At 44.5% G+C, this 23,456-nt stretch overlaps 2 protein-coding genes across 5 annotated transcripts; both read left to right on the top strand.

The window, feature by feature from the left end:
- Positions 1-289: 289 nt before the first annotated feature.
- Positions 290-11,130, top strand: tdrkh (tudor and KH domain containing). 3 transcript variants are annotated; one of them, XM_037463506.2, is made up of 14 exons: positions 290-439; positions 3,090-3,250; positions 4,520-4,614; positions 5,597-5,789; positions 5,960-6,099; positions 6,177-6,573; positions 6,660-6,826; positions 8,239-8,408; positions 8,675-8,739; positions 8,858-9,009; positions 9,096-9,206; positions 10,004-10,058; positions 10,468-10,550; positions 10,669-11,130. In XM_037463506.2, the coding sequence occupies exons 2-13, from the start codon at positions 3,121-3,123 to the stop codon at positions 10,521-10,523; spliced, it is 1,731 nt and encodes a 576-aa protein (XP_037319403.2). In that variant the 5' UTR covers positions 290-439; positions 3,090-3,120; the 3' UTR covers positions 10,524-10,550; positions 10,669-11,130. The 3 variants fall into 3 exon arrangements, with proteins under 3 accessions (XP_037319403.2, XP_037319402.2, XP_037319401.2); XM_037463505.2 differs by lacking the exon at positions 290-439 and adding an exon at positions 474-1,320; XM_037463504.2 differs by lacking the exon at positions 290-439 and adding an exon at positions 474-1,246.
- Positions 11,131-11,226: 96 nt separating this feature from the next.
- Positions 11,227-23,154, top strand: mbtd1 (mbt domain containing 1). Of its 2 annotated transcripts, none has more exons than XM_062559986.1 (17): positions 11,227-11,734; positions 12,756-12,960; positions 13,065-13,198; positions 13,283-13,397; positions 13,478-13,560; positions 13,651-13,768; positions 14,771-14,905; positions 15,010-15,098; positions 15,289-15,523; positions 15,746-15,801; positions 16,228-16,332; positions 16,440-16,587; positions 17,564-17,646; positions 18,249-18,483; positions 19,310-19,381; positions 19,878-20,099; positions 20,270-23,154. In XM_062559986.1, the coding sequence occupies exons 1-17, from the start codon at positions 11,714-11,716 to the stop codon at positions 20,386-20,388; spliced, it is 2,175 nt and encodes a 724-aa protein (XP_062415970.1). In that variant the 5' UTR covers positions 11,227-11,713; the 3' UTR covers positions 20,389-23,154. The 2 variants fall into 2 exon arrangements, with proteins under 2 accessions (XP_062415970.1, XP_037319400.1); XM_037463503.2 differs by having other exon boundaries at positions 19,944-20,099.
- The last annotated feature ends 302 nt before the right edge of the window (positions 23,155-23,456 follow it).

Below are 23,456 nucleotides of genomic sequence, written 5' to 3' on the forward strand. Positions count from 1 at the left end.
ATAGTTGTAAAATGTTAAATACTATTTTCCTAAAATAATCGTCCCATCCCCGGATATGTTACGACTCACGCGCTATTCCCTGTTGTTGTAGTAGTGCACGTGTAGGCATCTATGGGCATGATGAACTGGCCCGTGTAAAGCAGTTGGAATTTAAGACCGACTTCCGGTTCACCTTTCAGCGTAAATAGATGAATGTCGGTATTTCGGTGGCAGTCACACACTTTGAAAAATGAAAGTGAACTGTTTTCGGCGGGGTCTGATGAGTGACAGCAGCCATACATAGCTGTTCCACATATTTTCTGCGCCAGACTGCTGTTATTTATACACACGCGTAGCGTTTGAACCGCACATGTGAATGTAAGTTAGGCATAGTTTCCGGTCTACTTGTAGCTTGACAGGAGTGGCATTCGGGGTCGATTCGAAAGCGAGCACGGTGTCTGTAAGTCTCATATTATAACGCGTATTTCCTGTTCATTTTGAATGACATTAGACGTTGTCGAGAGACAAAGGCTGAAACATTAGTGGTCCCTGCGTGTGCCGTTTTTCTAAATGTTTGACTCGCTTGCATATGTCAACCAGCAGCTAATGCTAATGCTAGCTTAGAGGTGTGTTTGCGGTCGTTGTGACGTCCCGTCAGAAGGCGAAACCGCATTCTGTTCTTACGGTGCAATGTTTGAAAATCACAACATTTAACGTTACGTTAAACACGATTCTCTCAAATATTGCGCATTTGATGTAATGTGACCGATGACATTAACGTTACGGATGTCCGTTTGGTTTTCAACTTCGAGGCTTTTTCTTCTAAAACACAACGCGTTGGGGGCGGCACCGAGCATCACAATGCACTTAAGTTATGACATTTGGGATTTGATTCCAACGATCTGCGGTTTAACGTTCAGTAAAGTCTCCGGTTATTTCATGAAACTCTTGAAATTGCAATTTTAAACCAGTATCCGGTCTAAAAGTGATACTTTTACAGACGCTTGCACATCTGCAATAAGTAAAACCAAGTGGGTTTCTGATGAACTAATGTTTTCTGATTGTATCCTCACTAAATGTTGCTGAAAACTGTTCTCCTTGTCTCGTCAGTAGTCTTGAACGTGGATGTAAACAAACACAGACTAAAACACACAGCCGACATTGGAGAAGAATTCTATCTTTTAGTCCCGATTCTTTCCGAGATGGACGTTGGAGTGTCCAAGTCCCACGTGTTTCTCAACTACTGTCCCAGGGCCCTCTTCTCCCAGTGAGACAGGCGTCTTGCATGACCCTCGGCCCCGCGTCATCTCAGTGCTCATCGCTGTTGGTTCACCTCCAGTGGTGTGTGTGTGTGTGTGTGTGTGTTTTATTTATTTTTATCAGGATCTCTCTTAAAGCTTTGCAAACATTTGGTGGTCAGTGTTCAGTGATTAATGAAATGGCTGGAGGTCGCCCAACCGAGCTAAATGGTGTGCAACTTGTGCAGCAGCTCGCAGTGCACCACTCTGTCCAGAGGTCGGAGGTCACAACAGCTGCAGTTTGGCTTGGTGCATTTGTGTGTGCACATGTATTCTTAATGCTTCTCTGTGTGTGTGCGTGCATATTTTTCATTCTCTGCATGTTTTTTTGCCAGCAAATTATTTTTGCAAGTGATGTAGTTTGAAGAAGAGACAGGCTACATCTTAAGAATCTCTTACTGGCTTCTCACAGGGACCTCCAGGTCTCAAACTAAACCAGCAACCCTCACAGGGCACTGATTTGTGGAAACCATCTCAATTATATAACCTAATCCCTACTGTAACAAGTTTCACCATTAAACTCTTATCATGCAGTCGCAAATAGAATGTCTACTCTATAGAGTCCAATACATTGTTCTTTATAAAACAGATGTTTTTGTGATCTTTTCAAGATCTAAGCCAAACATGTTAAATCCTTCAAGCGCTCTTAACAAACAACCTGACAAAATATAACTGACTCGTGTCACCCAGGTGCATGCTGGTCCTATACCTGGCTATGCCCTTAAATAACCTCCAGGTGCCCACAGTATTACCCAATTAATTATAAACCCAACAATTAACCAAACTATGCATACTTAGTGACGAATGATGATTAAACTAAATTGACTAGAAAAACAGAAAAATCTATCTTAATATATCAACCTAAGAAATTAAACAATAATATTAAGAATAAATACTTACTTAAATAACTATTGTGCACCGATCCAGATGCTAACCCAAATATCTGGATCAGGTATCAGTGGGGCCGATACACTTATTTAAATTGTGGTTGCTCACGATATACACTCACTGGACACTTTATTAGGTACACTTTGCTATTAGAATGTTGGACCTTGTTTTGCCCTCAGAACTGCCTTAATCCCCTTTCTTCCCCATTCTGATGCTCGGTTTGAACTTCAGTATGTTGTCTTGACCACGTCTACATGCCTTAAGGCATTGAGTTGCAGCCATGCGATTGGCTAATTAGCTATTTGTGTTAACAAGCAATTGGTACAAGCAACAGGCGAAGCCAATAGTGGCCGGTGAGTGTATATTACTAAGTTGCTGGTGCACAATTTAGTATTCAAATAATAAATTATCTTTTTAATTTTCAAAAAGTCCAGCCCAGTGTTGCCTTCCACATGACAGCAGCGTATTGATGAAGCACTGGTATTGGAAAACCCAAACTACTTAAGCAGTGAACAATCCCTTTTATAATATCATCTGTGTTATCTGGTTACTATTACTAACAGTTAAATATACCCAGTCTAGCCAAAGAAATGAGGGTAAAAAAAAAACACCTTTTCATAAAAGTCTGAGTTTTACAGAGAAATCCAATCCTTAAGGGGTCTGCAGGTATGTTTGGGAACAGGTATGTTTAATTGCCAGGCTGGCTAATGCTTCGAGCTTCGTGCTGCATGACTGTGTCCCAGCAGGCCACCACATCAATGGGGACTGCACATGACACCATTTAGTGCATTCTGATTGCATTTCCCTTGATTCTTTGTAGAGTCATGTTGTAGGCAGGAGTCGGTAAGACCCGACGTGGAAGGAAAGTAACTGGTGTCTTGCAGGACATGTGGGAAGGAGACTATTGTCATCTTTGTGTTTCAGGTGGAGCATACCGCTGGGGGCACGGTGTGTCATGGATGCAGTGATGGAAGGACATAAGAACACCCTGAGCTCTGGAAAAATGGTGGCTCTGGCTGCTGGGCTCTCCGTCGGGGTCACCGTCGGCTACATTGTCTACCGCCACATAAGCAGCGCCAGCCCCGGTGAGTGTCCGCCGAGGGAAAAGCTACTGTGCCATTCTAACGGACTGATTTCTCTATATTTGTGTATTTTAGCTTATGCACAGTCAGCCGTAGGGGAAACCGATGGGGTCTGGTGTTCTGCTACATGGGTGACGGTGACAGACAGGACGCCTTTGGGTCATGGGGTTGGCCGAACTCTGACTATTATGTCCGTATGCACCAAACAGTAGTTCAGAGTATTCAGCCTTTCCACCCGGGGGGTGTTGAGAAGGAAAATCAACAAGTATGGGTGGAGTTCGGAGAAATCTGGAAGACTATCCGGCACCTCAGGAGGGGGAAACTGGGAATCATCCAAGCTGTGCACCGTAAGGATGGGATCCTGTTGACTGCAACTGAGGAGGTTGTTGGGGGTTGGAAAGAGCACTTTTGGGGGCGGAGGAGGGATCATCATCAATTTGCTAGAAGTCAGGTAATTAGGTAATGAAACAACTCTGCAGTGGCAAAGTCCCGGGGATTGATGGAGATACAGCGCTCAGGAGTGGCAGACTGGGGTGGTGGTATCACACTACTCCGCCTCCCTGGTAAAATAAAGGAGGGTTCGGCCAAAAGTCGAACCCAGGATTGAAGAGGAACACCGCGGTTTTTGTCCTGGTTGCGGAACAACGGACCAGCTCTAAACTCGGTCAAGGATCATGGAGGGAGAGTTGGAGTCGGTTCCGGTGGGGGTTGGCCTGCATGGAAAGGATATCAAACTTGGGCGAAGGTGTGACGCCAAGATAGAAAGTGGCAGTGGCAGGTTCTTTTTTTTTTTTACTTGAGCTATGTTGGAAAATGTAGCATTGGTTGTATTCAAAACACATGTTGAGATCAAGAGGGAAAATACACTGCTATGAATCATTGATGTTGGTGGAGTGGTGAAGCATTAGCGTTCATGAGTGCCTCATGCCGATCACCGCTACTGACATGCCGTTCATATGATTGATGTCGTTATTCAGAGGGGATCGGTTTTTGACCTTCTGAAAAAGGCACCTGCCAATGCCACGTATATCGTGGCACCACTGGGGGGGGAGGAGGGTTTACAGTACAGGGGGACTGCGGATCTCCATTGATTCCCCCATAGCAGCTTGCTGTGGTCCGGGTAAAGGATGTTTGACGTCCCCTGCTGCAGCTGTTGCCCCTGAGACGCGACGCCGGATGAGCAACATGAGCGCTTATACATGATTGTATGAGTTTTTAAAATGTTCTAATGATTTATCCGGGACTTGACTGTCGTGTCCATTTTGCCATCAGCTTGTCAGGAGCCAAACACTGAGGCTTCCAAGGTGACTCTTCCAGTAGAGGTTTATAGGAACCTATCCAGATACCAAGCCACATTTCTGGACACGGTAAGTAGCTGTAAAAATAAACGGAAGACAAATCAATTACAGAAAAAAATGCATTTCTTTAGAAACACACAGATTACATTTTTGTATCATATACAGTACCACATGTTCTCATTCAATTATGAACATTTTGTATCACATTTCATCAGTCTAGAGGAAACATCATTGGGTCCTGCACCATCTCATTCATTCATCGCTCATGACGTCCACCTTAATTGTCAAAACGATAATTTGTGTGATGTGGAACACTTGGGTCAATGTGAACAGCAACCGTACATTATTGCTGAATAATGCACCCCCCGTGACTCGCTCTCGACCAATCAGAACGCTGGATTTCATCTACCCCGTGTTATAAACCACAATATGTTTTATATTTCAATTTAATAAAGTAGCACACAGTCGGAGGATGTTTTTTCCCATCATCCCATCTCATCACTATGCGTTCAACTGGATCATACTATTAACGTCCACAAAACGTTTTTTTTTGCTAAGAAAGGCAACAGTTGTCAACTGTGCTTTTGGGCCAGATAGCACTAACATTTGTTGTTTGTTAACATTAAGAATATGATGTTAATGTACAGTACCAGTCAAAGGTTTGGATTGGGAATGAGAAAATGTAATATATTGCAAAGTAAGCAGTCGACTTCAGCGGGATAATGCGTCTCCAGAATTACATACTCGTATAACTCATTTGCTAAAAAGTGTTATCAGTAAATACGGCAAACCAGACATAGTGAAGTTACCAAAGTATGCAAAATAAAATTTCAATCCTTTTCATCTCATGAAGAATTATGAAGTGATATAAAGAATTTCTCAAATTTTGAGGAAAAAGTTGACCAACCAATCAATCAATCAATTCTCAGTTGCCAAGGTGAGCTATTCCAAAGCTTGTGTTGTCCAATCAACAGTCCAGAAGGTAAAAGAAGGAAGGCGTGCAGGAGGGGGGTCGACCTAACTCTGCTCTCCGGGTATCTGCCCCTCTCAGGTGGCCCAGGAGTCTGGAGCACAATTGAGGATTGTGCCGGAGCCTGGGTCCACGGCGACCGTGTGCTTCCTGCTGCAGGGCTCTCAGGAGCAGGTGCTGCTGGCCCGCTGCGTCCTGGAGACCCTGGTCACTGACTGCAGGCCTGTGGTCGAGGCCTTGGAAGTTCCTCAGACCTCGTTTGGTCGTATAATAGGTATTTACAGTATATGTGCTTCTTTTAACTTTCCTTTTTACAAGCTGCTCCAAGGATCTATCCGTTTATCGTTTTGTTCTGCTATGGGATTTGTTAATAGTAACAACAATATGTATTTGGTTTTAGCTACATGTGCTGTTTGACTAACGCTGTGTGTGAATGTCTCACAGGCCGCGGCGGAGAGAGTCTGAAACTGATCACCAGGACAACGGGGGCCAAAGTAACATGTTCCAAAGAGAAGACCCTTGCCCCCGGGGCCAAGGGCAGCGTGACCATCACAGGGACCAAGCAGGAGGTGGAACAGGCCAAGGTGGGTAGGATTCACTCACGCAGTCTGTCCACCTGCAATGCGTAACTCTATCTCCTATTTCTACCATCTGTACGCAGGAGCTGATTCTAGAAAAGGTCAGAGAGGACGCAGTGGTGAGGACAAAGATCTCGCAGTCATCTGCCCTGCGGCAGAAACGGGGCCATACGGCTGTGGATCAGCGGACCGACGGCACAGAGACCGAAGCCCCAGTGGGCTCCAACTACAACAACAACAACGGGCCTTACCCTCAGACCCAGAGGAACGGCCTCATCCAAGTCAATAGCACCGCAGGAGAACCACAGAGTGTTTTTTCCCAGATGGAGCAGGTTAAAATCACCAACACATCCAAAAAAGAGGAGCAGCAGCAGCAGCAGCAGGAGGAGCACGAGGAGGAGGTGGATGATGAGGAGGAGGAGGAGGAGGAGGAGGAGGAGGAGTCCACAGATTCTCTTTCTGAAATTTCGAAGTTCGAGAGTGAGTTGGCCATCTCTATAGTCGACGGATAGAGACGATCCGTATCATATGAGTTATTTTTTTTCCTTCTCCTCTCTTTGGTCCAGTTCCCAGCCCAGACCTGAGCTTCCAGCCCGACGAACATCTAGAGGTTTATGTTTCTGCATCGGAGAACCCCAACCACTTTTGGATCCAGATCCTGGGAGTCCGTTCCCTCCAGCTGGACAAACTGACAGAGGAGATGACCCGCTTCTACAGCAGTGGCAGCCCCGCAGTAAGGACAACTCCCCGCACCAAATGCAGACCAAACTTCACAAAATGTTTTATTAAGAAATAAGAAAAGCCTTTCTAGGGCTTTGTGTTGTGCAATTATTGAACCAACATTATTTGCGATAAATTATTGGTGCTTGGTGTAATGCGGTCCAAGGAAACCGCGGCAGCCAGGGAGGTTTACCCGGGGGCTTCAACTGCCGGCAGGGCGACGCGCTCCATAGCCGGCCTCCCTGCGTTCCTCCCGGCCAAAGAGGCGAACGAGCAGTACGGAGGGACCACTAGTAGTTCAGGTTGAAAGACAGGGCGCATGGTTGTTGTTATAGGTGAGATTTTAGCTCAGTTGTGTTGCTTGTTTTCCGTTGCCACTGTTTTTAACCAAAGTCGACGTACCGGCTCGTTCACTCATTGGCTCTCCTAGCTCATTTGGCTTAAAGCCCAAATGTTCCCACCCCGAAGCTGAAGATTGCAGCTTCGTAACCAAGTCCATTTGAAACCCAATTGTCTGTAGCTGTCATAAAAAAAACACTTCATAACGCAGTGGGTTCACGCATTCCCTTTCCCCTCTCAGTGTCCGCTCTGCGTGTGGAGGCACTGCCTAAGCCCCGCCTCCACTTTTGAAAATAGACTAAAATAGACTAAAATTCATTTATATGTCAAATGAATATCCCCCCCCCGAAAGAATAACATGTACATAAGTATTCACAGGAATACTTATGGCCCACCCAGAGCCCAGATTGACACAACATTTCTGAAAATGTCTGTGCACAGACTCTCCCCATCCAACAAGATGCAGCTTGAGAGGCTCTGCAAAGAAGAATGGGCGAAATTCCCCAAAAATAGGTCTGCTGTGCTTATTGCATCATGCACAAAAATACTTAAGGCTGTTATTCCTGCCCAAGGTGCTCCAACAAATTATTGTGCAACAGCTGTTAATAAAATCCGGATGCACTCTATATCTTTATTAATGTTTTTATGCTTTCATTGTTGGAAATTGTTTGTGGGGAAACAGAGGAAGAAACAAAGCGCAGACAAGAAGGCAAACGGATGAGTACTGAAAATCTTACAATGATCAGCTGCTCTGAGTAGCTCAAACTTTTTAGAATTCATTATAGTTTGATCGTATCCTCACTCCAATCGTTGGTTACCGATCGGTGTGAGTAATCAAAGTGCCACTGGTGCATCGCAAACAGCAGCTGCTAATAGCTACGTCAGCACGCTTTTAATGCTGACAGAAAACCAACCCTGCTGACTCCAACATTTAAACTTCTTGTTAAGACCCCCCAAGATATGGGACGTATTGCATACATTTACCCCCAGATTAAACGTGAATCCATTAATATATTAAACTTGCCATTGTTTTTACAGTAGTACAAAGTGTCAACACAAATTCCAATTTCTGTGGTACACCTGCAGAGGGTGGAGACCATCGTGGTGGGTGACATCGTGGCCGCACCGTACCACGATCACAGCACATGGAATAGGGCCAGGGTGCTGGGAGTGCTGGTCTCCGGACTGGTGGACCTTTACTACGTCGACTTTGGGGACAACGGGGAGCTTCCCAGAGACCGCCTGTGCCGTATGAGGTACGTCTGTGGACTCTTGCGGTACTTCCAGTGGTCTGTCTCTTTGTCTATATTTGTTTCATTCGTTGAGAACATTGTGAAAACTAAAAGCCATTTTTTAAGGCCTTGATTTACCAAACCACACATACAACCACACATTTCACCTCAAATAACACCTCCTGCGATTTAAAAATGGCCAAAGGCAATATTAGCATTTTAGTGAAATTTTCAATAAATGTCTAATCCCAGCTGAGATATTAATTGCCTTCGCCATGTGGATATTTCAGGAGTGACTTCCTCAGCTTACCATTCCAAGCCATTGAGTGCAGCTTAGCAGGAGTGAGAGCAAAAGGTAAAAGCCCTCGTCCTAAAAAATGTATCGTACACCCCTGTAATTAAGAAAAGGGTTTAAAATGTAAATAAAAATGATTGCTTTGCCTTTTTATTATTTCCTCTAAATGATTGGTTAGGCGAGGTGTGGACTGAGGCGGCTCTGGACGACTTTGAGCAGCTGACGTACTGCGCCTCTTGGAGACCCCTGCAGGCCAAACTCTGCAGCTACTCCCACTCGGACATCTCCTCCTGGCCCAGCGTCAAGCTCTGCGACAACAACGAGGGAAAGGTCAGCTGCAGGCTTTTCTTCGTGTGTGTGTGTGTGTGTGTCCTTCATCTGTCATTCATCGGTGACAAAACAACTGCCTCTCCCAGAGCGTAGACATTGGCGAGGAGCTGGTCCGGCGGGGCCACGCATTGCCCTTTCAGGAGGCGGGGAACGGGAGGAGCGAGGTCGGAGACCTGGGCTGTCTGCAGAGGATGCTGGTAATTCACTGACCACCTCATTGGCCTCATGAACACTGGTGACGGAAGGGTTTAACCAGTAACTGCTCTCGGCTCTCTGCTATTAGTTAGGCAAATGGGGGAGTTACTCTGGTGCTCTCTGCCACGCTGCTGCAAGCGCCACGCGAAAACAATAGCTGTTTTTTTTCAATTGCACACTTGTATTTAAAGTGCCAACAATCCCCTCACATTTAGCCAGGACTTTTAGGGACACAGTGGTGGTCCTCTGCAGACTGTGTGCCGCGCGGGGTAACGTTACATGTTGAGATGGAAGTAGCCTAGCAGCTAGCTTAGCCTAGCAGTGATTTAAGTGGTACGGTTGCCACTCACCCCCCTTCTGTTTGACACATGGAGTGTATCCTCTGAACAATTCTTCGCTGCATGTTGCGCCTGTTTTATTTTACTTCCAATCCAAAAAGCTCTCTCCATCGTGATGTAACTAGCGGCCGTTTTGTTTCTGTGGTCAACTTCCGGTTGACCGGAAATCAACCAAAGTTAACTACGTTAAAATATTTAGTTGCATTATTCATAGATTAGTGTGTTTATGTTGACAGCCCTAAAGTTTTTATGATAACAAATAATTTAATTCATTGGCTTGACGACTGATGTGAGATAAACCAAGTGACATCTTATTAGATGAAGCAGATGTTGACAAAATACCCCAAACGTGCCCTTACAGAACACAAGGCAGCGGTTGCAGCAGCCCTATTGAGTCCATACTAGGCCTTTCAGTTCTTTCATCAAACGGTATCTCATATTCATGTCTTGTCCTCCTATAGGACGACGTGATAGGAGCGTCATCTGAGCTAAGTCTCTCCTGCATCAGCTTGTCGGGTGAGTTCAGTAACTTCCATTTCCCTCCTGCACTTAATATTTGGTGGATTCTTTGTGGATTTGGGAAGATATGGCCCTAATCTTCTACCCAGTTATAGGTCATCTGATACACACATAACAACCAGGTGGCAGCCTCTGGTTCTCCCATAATTGCAATCTCTCTAATGACCAACAGGGGGAGGAAATATGTCAGAATGTATAGAAGTCAATAAGCAAATGACTCCACTTCTCTTTTGATTTCATTCCTTCATTAAAAATATATGTCCAAATGAAATAATAGTTGGATCTTTTATCAAAGTATATTGCTCCAAATCTAACATTTTTAGCATGCTGAGTTAAATTAAATAGGCAATACCATTAAGCATTATTGAATTGCCATCAGTTGGAGGGTTTTCTCTTTGTCCATCAGAAGCTGCTTCAATCTCAGGAAGCGTCGACGACGTTATAGAAGACGAGCTACTCTGAGACCAAAGACATGAAGAGATTCCAACGGTATTGTTTCTTATGTTTCTTAGTCCTTGACTGGATGGGCTTGAACTTTCTCTAAAAAATGGATTCATGAACCACTATGTCCATAAAAGTAATGACCTCTCCTCCTCTTGTTTTCCAGCACTGAGTGGCGTCTTCTCCTTGTTTGACCTGAACTCGACCACATTAATCCTCATTGTGAAGCCTTAGCGACAGTTTATTCAGCCATATTCACTTTGTTGTTGTTACAACCGTTATGTTTTACCTTCATGTTCACGCAGCTTTGCTTGAATACGTTATTATAGTTTGGTTCAAGAAACGACGAGAGGAACAAAACAGAAAGCCAGTATTATTTTTGAAAAAAGCACTGTGAGGAGTTTGAGTTTGTTAGCTAAATATGTCTATTTTTTTATTAACTTGTATGTATATCTGGCTATCCATTTAAATGAAACCATACAGTATTATTACATTTGCTCAATTTTGTTCAATATAAAAATGTTGCATATATTGTACCATTATCAAAGGACAGGAACAAGTAGAGGTTTACCTTCAGATTTGTGAAAGACTGCACTATATATGATAAAGGATTTATTTTATGTCACAAGAATTGTCTGTGTCTTACTTTGATACGATTTGTGTGTGCGTGTGTGGGTGTGTGTGGGTTAACCCTAACCCTGTGAGAATATATTTGAAGGAGCAAGACTTTTACCCGACCGCTGCCTTTACCAGACACATGAAGGTTTGGTTATTTCTAATCCTCCTTTTTCATATAGCCTAAATGTTAGACAGTTATATGAAATGGATAAAAGTGGCTTCATTATAAAACCACTTTCAGCATTAATATCCCTTCTATTCATATATGTGTTGGTTTGACACGAGCGATATGGACAAGTTGTATTCTATTTCTGCCCATGACCATTAAAGAGAGGAGCGTTCATTCATTTCCGTTGCCGAGTCCACTGTTTTGTTTCTGAGTGGGTCGATGACCTCCATTCCCAATCGACCAATTGCATGAAAGTGGGTTACGTTCGCGCATGCGCAGAGGCATCAAAGTAATTTGTTGATATCCTGCTTGGTAGTATTCATTTAGACTTTGGTATTTCACAGCCAACATTTACCCCCAGCCTTGGGGTTTTCTTTGCACTGGGAGGCGCAGTTACCTAGAACGTTATCTATATGAAGGGCTGATGGAGGACACAAGGGATTTGGTAAGTGAATTCAAAACATTTTACGGCCGCGAGCCTCCGATTACACAGAGGATTTGCTGCTAGTAGGCTAGCGCTACTCCTTTGTTGTTATCTGTTTGGTGGCTAGCTGGTGGGTATTATGGTATTAGCAAGTGTTCCAAAGAAGTTCTAATATAGCAATAAAGTAACATCGCGCTGGTATTAACAACGTACGTGTAAGTGTATATTTGTTAAGCAATTGAAAACGGTGGTTTGCCTTTGTGGATAGAACTGGATAAACAGGTTTCCGCTAGCTAGCTGCGCTAACGCTAGTTAGCAATAGGAGCTATTTTGCAATAAGGCCCCCCCTAATTTTAGCGAATGTAGCAGCTGGCTTTTCTATTTTGTGCAGCTTAAATTCAGCGTAGCATGTCTTTCCTGGCTGGTGCATTGCTTTTTTAGCTTTTAGAATTGTTTCCAAAAAGATGTTTGTTATCGCCGCCAGTTCGGATGCGCTGCTCGGAGGAGGAAGTAGACCAGCTGTGTCAAAATAAACATTTCATAGCACTGTTCCGGATCATTCTACCAGCGAAACGTGTTGCATTTTCAATTTTTTTTTCTGTGATTACAATTAATCCTAAATTAAGAATTGCAACATATTCTTATGTGTTAAACATGAATTTCTCATTGGCCTCCACAGCCGTGATTCTAGTTCACATTTGCAGATGGCATATTTAGGCATACTTTAATATGTGCAAACGTTGCTAGGTAAACCTGACAAAAAGGCCACTGGTCCTTTCGCTTGATTGCAAATGTGTGTTGGCTTCCTTAGGGTTAATGACACAGAGCTGAATGTATTTGGGCTTGAGGCGGTTGATGGGCCTAACAAGACATTTCAAAATGTTGCTTTCACTGGTGGTGGATATTCTCAATATTTCATTCACCCGACAATAAACGTCATCAGAATCACAAGGTGAATTATTATTATTAAAGATAACTGTTACACTTGCTGCCTTTATAATATTATATTCAGATATCTTGTGAAACCTGCTTTGCTTTAAAGGCGGAACGCACCCCACGTTCAGAGCGTAAGCGGAGAGACTCCTTCGGGATGTTTGATGGCTACGACAGCTGCAGCGAGGAGTCCACCAGCAGCTCCAGCTCAGAAGACAGCGAGGATGAGGTGGTGCCGTCCATCCCTGCAAGTCTGCCCATCATCAAGAACAATGGTCAGGTCTACACGTACCCTGACGGCAAGGCTGGAATGGGTCAGTACAAGGGAACGTGTTGGGAACTTGTGTTTTGAAATATAATACGATAATCTTGGATCCTTTTAACAGAATACATGTGTCTTTTGGTCTCTGTTTCACAGCCACTTGTGAGATGTGCGGGATGGTCGGAGTGCGAGATGCCTTTTACTCAAAAACTAAGCGCTTTTGCAGTGTGTCGTGTTCCCGGAGTTATTCCTCGAATTCCAAAAAAGCCAGCATCTTGGCAAGACTCCAGGTAAGTGCCTTGTCAGGCCTCCCTCAAAAACGTCAGATTAAGCTAAAGATTGCACTAATATTTATATCTTTTTGATTTTGCAAGGGCAAACCACCAACAAAAAAGGCCAAAGTCTTACAGAAACAGCCTCTTATGGCTAAGTTGGCTGCTTACGCTCAGTACCAAGCAAGTCAGCAGAACCAGCCCAAGTCAAAAGCTGGTATGTTATCAAAAAGCAGTAAACAGTGGTGCTTTGTTTTGATATACTCCAGCTTTACACTGTGCCTTGTTGTTCGTCAGTGGTCCCTGCAGAGAGCTTTGACTGGGGTCGGTACATCTGTAGCAATAACACGACCGGAGCTCCAGTCAGCTGTTTCAAGCATGTAAGTGAAAACCAGACTTTGGTTGGTGGCAAACCCCTAATCCCTTGCTTCCCCAACTTAAAGACTCCCCATTTTCCCTGTGGGTTCCAGGCCCCTATGGGGACATGCTGGGGAGACATAGAAGAAGGAGTGAGGATTGAAGTGAACAACTCTGATACCAACCTCTCCACTAAGGTGTACTGGATAGCAGAAATCATCAAGCTAGCTGGTAAGACCAGACTTCCTGTCATAGCTAAAGGATATTTTGTCAAAGGATGATTCCACCTAAATGTATCATAATTGTTAGTATTTTCGGTCTACTTTTTTGCGATTTTTCTGTGGATTAATATGTTTGACTGTCTGATTGGGTTTTAATTGTTATCACAATTCCAATAGGAATATTCTTCCAATATGAAAATGTTGTATACAGAGTCCTGTGACACAATGTGCATCATTTAGACAAAGATCTGACTGAAATCTTTGAATTACTTTGGCCAGTTTGCCTCGTTGCATGGTGGGTCGTACAAATGAAGGGTGTTCTCTTTCCCCCGGTGCCGTGTGGCGTAAAGGAACGGTCTTTTATTTGCACATGCCACCCACATTGTAACAGTACAGTTAGTGGGATCCTTAGAGAACAGAGCCAGAATAGAATTTCAACAAAATAGTCTCATGCTCACGGGTGCGTTGGAAGTAATGTTGGTTACTTTATCATTCCTCCTGTGTATATATAATGCTGTGTTTTGTTGTAGTTGAACGTTGCTAAATACTTATTAGGTGATGAAATAAAGAAAACGTCCATTGCAGCTCTACTGCTGTTCTACTGGTACTACTACTGTCTGGTGAAGACTCCCTTTATCTCAGACAACTGGGGTCTTGTATTCACTGTTGGATTCTTCCAGGCATCTCGTACAGTGTAGTGGTGCCTGCGCTTCATGGGATATGGAGCGGACAAGCTATACAAAACAATCATATTTTCTGAGCTTATGATTTCATGGGGTTTCATATGCAGATTGAGTGAAGTGCGTTTTATTATTCTAAGCATTCTCATGACTTGTCGCCCACATTCACTTAAAGCTGAGTTTCACCTACATGTCAGGACCATAGAACAGACCTCACCTGATGGACACCATGTGGTGGAGAAGAATCCAGTGAGTGGGCGTCCGTTTGACGCCTGCCCTCTCTCGGGTTGGAGCGAGCCGTCCAATCCTGTGTGTTCTGTGTGCTTGCGCAGGGTTCAAGGCTCTCCTGCGCTACGAGGGCTTTGACAACGACACCACGAAGGACTTCTGGTGTGACCTCTGCGTCCCTGAAGTGCACCCGGTGGGGTGGTGCGCCTCCAGCGGCAAACCCCTCGTACCCCCAAAAAGTGAGTTTTGCCGATTCTGTGCACGGTCCTACAGGGGAAGTGTGTGTGAGGGGGGTGGGATGGTGGCTATAGTGACGGTTTTGTGTTTGTGATTCCTCCTCAAGGCATACAGCATAAGTACTCGAACTGGAAAGCCTTTCTTGTGAAGCGTCTCACTGGAGCTAAAACCCTGCCACCTGACTTTAATGCCAAGGTGAGACTCCATATCGTTTTGATATGTATCGTATATCACAGCCAGCTGGTGGAGGATATATTTCTTGTCTCTAAACTTGATAAAGGTGACAGAAAGGGTTTGACCAAAGTTACTCTAAATGTTGATTTGTGCCACTAAATCGGTGCCCTCCTTTAGTCCTGTGCTTTCTGTGTCCCTTTTCCCTTCATAGGTACACGAGAACATGCAGTTCCCCTTCAAGAAGCTGATGCGGGTAGAGGTGGTGGACAAGAACTACCTGTGCCGGACGCGGGTGGCGCTGGTGGAGCAGGTCATCGGTGGTCGCCTCCGGCTGGTGTACGAGGAGAGCCAGGACGGGTCAGACGACTTCTGGTGCCACATGTACAGCCCCCTCATCCACAATATCGGCTGGTCGCGCAGCATCGGCCACCGCTTCAAAAGATCTGGTAGGTTTGGGAGAATCTAGCAAAGGTCCAGGTTGTTTTTAAATATTGTGACACCAGTGGAAACTTCCCAATACACCTGTCTTCATTCATTTAGAACCCGGGAACGTTTAATACAGAGTTTTCTTACTCATCGTCCCCAACTTCAGTTAGCGTAAAATTACTCGTAGTTTCAGGCGCTTACACATTAATGAAAGCCTTTTATTCTGTCAAAATTATTTTCAGATATTACAAAGAAAATTGAGGGTCAAGCTGATGCCCCCGCACTGTTCTTCCAGAAGGTAATGCAAAAACCATTTTCAAAATGTTGTTGCGAGTAGCTTAAAAATGATTCTTATAGAATGTGAACCAGTGTAGGTGTTTGAGACCATACAAAGCGTGTCTAGTGATTTTAGTTTATTTTGAATGAGTAGTTAACATGGGTGTGTGAGGTAAAATGAGTGTTTCCTTCTGTGATGTCTTAAACATAAATATTGTGTATGTATTAAATTCAGATCATTTTCCAAATCTCAACCAAAACATTTTACTTTTTTTATCGTTTTCATTTCTGATGACGGCATTTTTGTCTGAATTTTCCCTCATTCGGGCCTCTCTCATCACCTTAGACTTCCCCCATTGCATTGTGATGTCACTATTGTGACATTCAAATACAATGCCTAATTCATTCATATTATGAATTGGTCTTTCTTCTACCGAATGTGTATCAGGTGAAAGATGTGGACCAGAATGGGGATTGGTTCAAAGATGGGATGAAGTTAGAAGCCATTGACCCCCTCAACCTCTCAGCTATATGTGTAGCCACTGTAAGAAAGGTAAGTGTTGTCCTGGAGACGCCGTTCATGTTGTTATGAAATACTGCCGGTGGGGGGGGGGGGGGGGCTGGGACCAGGCTGACTTCAGCCGTTGTGGTTGTTGGTAGGTGTTGGCAGACGGGTACCTCATGATCGGGATTGATGGTTCGGAGGCAGTGGATGGATCAGACTGGTTCTGCTACCACGGCACGTCGCCCTCCATCTACCCTGTCGGCTTCTGTGAAATCAACGAGATAGAACTCACGCCCCCTCGAGGTACATCTGCGCTTCTCTGAGCCTTGCGCCATGAATGTAAATATGGATTTGATGCCATTTAGTGGAAGAAATATGTATGGAAGATTTAAAATACTTAAATGAAAACACCAAGAAATTAAGTTACATTTTTCAATTTCCTTTTTTTAATGTATTTACTGCATTTGTTGTGGGGGAAAAAATATTATTAGCACTTTTTCAATAGCAAAGCCCGCTAGTATTAGCCTATTATTGAAAATTAGGATTTTATATCTAAATTGTCTTTTAGTCATGTTAACGTTAATCACATCAATTAATTAACGCAGACTTAAACAGTTTTTTTCTTTTAATATTATTTTTTGAAACTCTTTTGACCACTGACTCTGAATACACGTACAGACACAAAAGTGAGAGTGCCATGTTGATGAGTTTTAGCTTTGAGCGGCGTTATCAAGCTTCTTGACCAATGAGAGCTTTGGGGGCGGGTCAAGACCGCGAAGCGCCTAGTGGGAGCAGAGATTTACAAAACAAATCCCACTGCACCTGTGTTAAGGAATACTGCCGGTATAAAGCGCATTATTTGTTTATTATGTGCAATACACTACTTTTGAATTATTGCAGTCTAAAGAAATGATGGGATGAATCGCAATCCAAAATTTGAACCATAAAATTTGCACTACTTTTTTTTCTCCATGAAATACACATCACAACACTGAAATAAAACAAAGTGTATTTAATTACAGCACTTTATTAAATGTCCACTTTATGGATCGGCTGGTTAACCACCATTGAAACCACAGTTTTTGCATGAATAATGTGCCTCCTGATAGACTTTTTGCATTTTTATTTAAGTGCTTTAAATCTTCCATAGCCTCTGTACTGTACCACATTTGAACACCATGTCTCGTAAGGGGAAGTTGATGGTTAGAAGTGGCTTGATAAGATCTTCTTGCATTTGATTTCATAATGTTCTGGTCTCATCACTGACTCTGTTCCCCAGGGTACACTAAACTGCCATTTAAATGGTTTGACTACCTCAGAGAAACAGGTTCAATAGCTGCTCCTGTCAAGCTCTTTAACAAGGTAGGCTGGTTTCGCCACTGTTTTTGTGTTGAGATCTTGTCATTCAGTTTGTGTTCTGGTGTCATTGTTCTGGTTATTAGATAAGCAGCAAGTAAACGGAGCACTGAAAGCAATTCAATGACCACTAGAACTTTGAGTTCAGCTCCCGATGTGTCAGATTCCCAGAGGTATTTTAGGTAGGCCCATCTGTCTATTGGCCATTTGATGAATTTATTGGTCTTTGCGAATCCACTGCTGGTCGATGTTTTATCGCACTTTGCTTTTTGGATAAACCGCATGCAGCCATGTCTTAGGGGTTCGTGATCTTTTGTCGGATTGATTAATTGCGTTCTTGAGTTGAGCCCAGCATTTAGTGTTTTTTGTTTCTCAATCTACTGTGGGTCCAGTTCTCAGTTTATTTTTACGTGAACTGAAACGAATGGGTCTATTTTAGAAAAATGATAAATTCTGGAAAGTTGATTCAATTGCAAATGAATAAAATATTATTTAATAATCTTTAAGGTGATCAGCACCTCCTTCTCCTTACATTCGTGGCCCTTCTCCACTGTTTGAGCCTCCAGCTCACTGACATTTGTGCTTCAATTTTTTTGTAACTCTCCTAGGAGGTTCCCAATCACGGTTTCCGTCAAGGCATGAAGCTGGAGGCCGTTGATCTGATGGAGCCACGGCTGGTGTGTGTTGCCACGGTGACGAGGATTGTGCACCGGCTACTGAGGATCCACTTTGACGGCTGGGAGGACGAATATGACCAATGGGTGGACTGCGAGTCCCCTGACCTCTACCCTGTGGGCTGGTGCCAGCTGACGGGCTACCAGCTGCAACCCCCTGCCTCACAGAGTAAGAAGGGGCCCCATTAGGGCCACACACACACACACACACACCCTGACCCACACAATACCGAAGAGTCTAAGTTAGTGAGGTGAGATACCACCCGATGGCGTGACCGCCGTGCAGGTTTTCCACGTCTGCCTCAGATCTGAAGGGTTCTAGTTTTCTGCTGTCACCGTTTCAACGCGGCGCTCCGGAGGGAGATCTGAGATCTGTCCCATTAACGGCGCCGGTACATGTGATTAATCCATTAAACGTTCCCCCCCAAACTTCCAATCAAAGTAAAACAAATTAATTTACTAATTAATTGGAATTGAAGGATAGTTTTTTGATGACTTGATGAGTGTATTTACATTAGAATATTTTTTTCCATTTCGAACAAGGGCGACATGTCGTCCCCTTGATGGACGTTGTTTGTAATGGCCGATAGTGGCTGATAATGGTTTGTGATGAATACTGTTTGGTAATCTAGCTGGTAAAGGTGGATAATGGTTGGTTGCTGTTGGTAATTGTGATGTGGGTACAGTTCTGTAATAATGGATACCTTTTGGTGAGAGTTGGTAAGGGGGGGGGGGCAGTGGTTGGTTCTCCCATGTTGGAATGGATCTGTGGTGGAGCAGTGGTTTCTGTAACAAGATAAACGCTTGTTTTATTTGTTTTCTGCACGAATGCCTCATCTCCCGCTTCGTTTTACCGTGGATGCGTGTGCGGATACTGGTCCTGCATTTGGCATCGATCTGTCCCTCCTTGTGGGTTGGGCTGGAGCTTCTGTCATCTACAGGTCTGTGTCTCAAATGGCCCGTAGTTTACTGTCCGGTGGTGTTTTCTTTTTCAGGTAACAGAGAAATGCCTCAATCTGTACCCAAACAGAAGAAAAAAGCCCAGCAGTACAAAGGCCAGAAGAAAAGTGAGTGCGCCTGGTGCTGTGGGTTTATTCCCCTCCACATCTTGTGGCGTGGGAGGGGGGGGCGCTTCTCCTTTTCGTTTGCCTCCTTAATTCAATGTATGGCCCAAATGGCAGATTTTGTAACACCACCAACAGGGGGAAGAGAAAAGCTTTTAGTGGGAGCCACCGACTTCAGGCAGAAACTCACCTGTGCCCACAGACAAACATTCTTTTATGTATATTTATCTTTTGGGATCGCAGAAGCTAATTCTAAACTATTTATTTTGCTCAACACAAGCCGTTTTATGTGGATGCCCATGGTGCCAAATCATTTAAAACAAATTGAGATTTCTTTTTTGGGGTGTGCAAACTTTAAAATGATGCCCTTTAGAGATGGCTGTGTTTCACTTCATGTGTTTGATCTCTTTTCTACTCATTGTGTACATGTGTGACAGTCTGTTCAGATAACTGCTGTGAACTAAAGTGGTGCTCTCCGCTTTGTGTTGCGTTCTGGTAGACTTGAGCCCCCGTGTGTGTCATAAGCCCCCCGCTAGCTTACCCGAGTGTGGCTTGATGTTTCTAGAGAGGAAGCTTCCGGTTGGTCGGCGGCCCTTCAGTCAGGCCGGCAGGAGGAGGAGCAGCTTCTCCGGGGACGAGGAGCAGAGTCCACCCCCTTACCCCGCCCAGGGCCCCTCCCGGCCCCGGCCCCGCACCCACCTCCACCAAACCCACAAATCAGGTGAGGTCGACGCTAGCTCCTGTGTGGCGTGTTCATACCCCGTGATCCACGGGGATGTTTGCTCTTTTCCATCTTCACTGACAGTTTGTCCAAGGCGATCTTGTCCCTTGCTGAGTTTAACACCCCCCCCCCCCCCCCCCCCGCTCTCTCTCTCCCTCCCTGGTTTGCAGACTCTCTCGTGCGGATGAAGGAGGAATCGGCCGAGGTGGACGAGTTCACCTTCTCGCAGGGCACCTCTGACCAGGAGAGCAACGGCTCGGGCAGCTACTACATCAAACAGGAGCCCTGATGTCGGGACGGAGCGGGACAAAAAGACCGCCCCCCCGGTCCCCTCCCCCGAGGGAGAATAAATCCAACCCCAGCAAGGATCAGGAAGACAGAGTCAAACTAGCTCGGAATCACACTCGGACCAACGCCACCGACCTTCTGTGGATTACAGTTCTGACGATGCCGATGTCCAGGAGAGAAGATGGGGGGAGGGAGGGGGCAGTTTCAAACCTCTGCAAAAAAAAAGTCGCGAAGGGCTCACTCCTCTCTGAACAATTGTGAAAACCTTGTAGCTGTGCACCCGGGTCACACATGTTTGGGCATTCTCTCATCACACTCCTGGGATGATGCAACGTGGTTCTCTCCTGTTCCAGGCAGCCAATCAGACGTGAGCTATTTGGATGGAGGGAGAACAACAGGCTCCCTCCGGACGAATGGGAGTCCTGCGAGTCGCCACCAGCCCCCCCACTCACCTCCCTACCACCGCAATGTAGGCTGCGCACAGAGACCTGTAGAAACTGTGAGGAACCGTTTATTGAGCCAGGTCTTTTGCTTCCTTGTTGTTTTTTTGTTGTTGTTGTTGTTCTCCTCAGTACAGCCACTGAGCGGCCCCAGAGAGGCTGGCAGGAAGAGGAACACAGCTGAGGAGAGTCATTATTTTCTTCGGAACAGTCTTGCTAGCTGGACTTCTACTTTGTTAATAGTACTTGAAGTTTTTTTTTCTTATTTTGTAATGATTTTGGGGTTGTTTTTGTCTTAATGTACTTATTTTGCTTCTTTTTTTGTTTGTTAGTGGCTGTTTGGGAAACGTGATGTGCATTGTTTTCATAAGGTGATTATATTCATATAGTATGTGGAGACCTATATAAATCAGAGTATAGATATAGAATTGTGATGGGAAGAGCGATCTCAGTACAGCACTGCTCAGCATTACTGATACTGGTCTTATTTTTCAAAATGAGATTTAGTTTCTTCCGATCTTTACCAGGAGATTTCCACAACTATCATTTCCGATCCTCATTACAGAAACATTCAAGTGTAACGGTGTCGCTCTTCTTGTGAGAGTTGCTCAGACAGCGGGAGGGGGACCTTTCACACGTTTCTATGGCAACACAAAGGTCCAGTTGGAGTATATTCTGCTGGACATGAACAGTAGTCCAATAAAAGTGTTTAATTTTAATGCAGAAGTCCTGTACATTTGGACTTTATTCAACCTGCCAGTAGATACCTGTGGATCACGTGCAACCAGGAGAGTGCACGTGTGACGAGGTCACAGTGCTAGCCATCACATGGAGTTTTAGTAGGGACCTATCGCAGTGCCAGAACTCCCACAACACCTCCAAGATAGAAAGTTGAAATCCTATTCTGTAATGTGGAACTGAACTGATGGATCTGTGGAGATGGAACGCATTCGTCCTTAAAATAATTCCCCTTTTGGTTCAGGAGCGTCTAATGAGGAGGCATTGGCATAAAGTGTGACTGTAGGTGAGCCGCAGGGTCTGTCGTAAAAAGAGAAACCTTACTGGTATGATAGGGCTCACTCTGACATCGTTCTCACTGTGCACCGCCAGCATGTGGCCCTGGGGGCGGGTCTGCAGCCGGGGAGAGACTGACAGCGCGTGTGTGGGTGTGCGTGTGTGCATGTGTGTGTGTGTGTGTGTGTTCCAATCCGTGCTGCAGGCACATCACTGGCTTGGGGTCAAAGGTCGCTCAGTGACTGGAGGGAGGAGGGGGAGGGGGGGGTGTGTCACATCGCTCGGGTCTGTTGGGTTCTTGGACCATGTCGGCTGTATGTGGAACTCCTCCCCATGTGGAGTCTGGACTGTGTAACGTTATTGTGCTCAATGGCTCCACTGCTGACATTTATCAAAAATTACAGTGAAGAAAAACAAACTATTTCTACATATGTCTAATTAGGTAAATGAAAAAGAAACGACCCCCATAGTGCCTTTTTCTACAATATGTTATATTATTAATAATGCTTGTATTCGCTTGCCATCTAAAGCGATTTAAGCAACAACAGTTGAGTAAGATCTGTTTTTGATTTCTTATGTTTTGGTTGAATCAAGTCATTTTTTTAATTGAATACTGTGAAGCAGTCCAGACTCCACACACCGCCTTGGTTTCTATCTCTGATGATAAGACACAAAAGAATATTTTATTAGGGCAATATGCAAAGTTTCCGTGTTTTTGTTGTTTTAATCGCTTGGGTCGTCCTCATGTCAGAGCCATATGTATGCAAGCTAGCTTATGATACACCTGAGCCACAGAATAAGAGGTTTGTTATTAATAATGAAAACATGAACAATGCACTGCTTTTCCAACTCTTCTCTGGGGGCAGCACTCGCGTAACACGACAGGATCTAAAAGTGACACAAAGACCTAGATTCTATATATAAATATGTATTCTCCAGACTATGATGGTATCAAACTTTCACATCCTGATATGTCCAAAACCCGCGCTCGTGCGCGGCGACGACTCCTTTCTCTCTTCTCAGAGCTCGATCTTTTGAACTGTTTACTACCTCCTGATGCTAGCCACAAGAGCTCAAACTACAGCGCAAAATAGACTATGGCAGTGTGTTAGCATATGCAAATGAGAGTGATTTACCTAAAAAATGATGATCCGCTTGAAGACTAGACACCAAACATTGCAGAATGGTATCACAGCACACGAGGTAGTCTTCTAATTTGAATGATATGCAATAATACCAGATCCCATATTGTTCTGCTATGTTTCGTAAATCTTAGAGCGCCCTCAAATGTCATGATCACTACATGAATATAATTAACAGATGAGATGATTTAACAAAGGGGTAATGTATAACTGTGACTTTTGTGATGCTGTACGGCTTGAATATGAAGGCCCCATGCAAACGCAGATCATACCCATCATTTCTCTTTCTACCAGTAAGGTTCATGATTAGATTCTCAGGAAGTTTCTGTTTCGTTTTTCTTTTCTTTTCTTTTTTTTTTTTTTGGTGTTTGTTTGTGGGTTGTTAGGGTCCGAACTACGAGTGTGAATCAGCTGGCTCACCATGTTGGTCCGTGGCAGCAGACACGCGTGCTGAGAGGCCCGTGGAGGAAGGG

Source organism: Pungitius pungitius, chromosome 21 (assembly GCF_949316345.1).
Source record: "Pungitius pungitius chromosome 21, fPunPun2.1, whole genome shotgun sequence".
Taxonomy (NCBI): domain Eukaryota; kingdom Metazoa; phylum Chordata; class Actinopteri; order Perciformes; family Gasterosteidae; genus Pungitius; species Pungitius pungitius.

Coding starts and splice junctions, on each gene's coding strand:
- tdrkh (XM_037463504.2), top strand. CDS start 1,056: ATGTTGCTGAAAACTGTTCTCCTTGTCTCGTCAGTAGTCTTGAACGTG. Junction 1,247..3,089: donor CCCAGGGCCCTCTTCTCCCA/GTGAGACAGGCG, acceptor TTTGTGTTTCAG/GTGGAGCATACCGCTGGGGG. Junction 4,615..5,596: donor AAGCCACATTTCTGGACACG/GTAAGTAGCTGT, acceptor TGCCCCTCTCAG/GTGGCCCAGGAGTCTGGAGC.
- mbtd1 (XM_062559986.1), top strand. CDS start 11,714: ATGGAGGACACAAGGGATTTG. Junction 15,524..15,745: donor CCACCGCTTCAAAAGATCTG/GTAGGTTTGGGA, acceptor AATTATTTTCAG/ATATTACAAAGAAAATTGAG. Junction 15,802..16,227: donor CCGCACTGTTCTTCCAGAAG/GTAATGCAAAAA, acceptor AATGTGTATCAG/GTGAAAGATGTGGACCAGAA.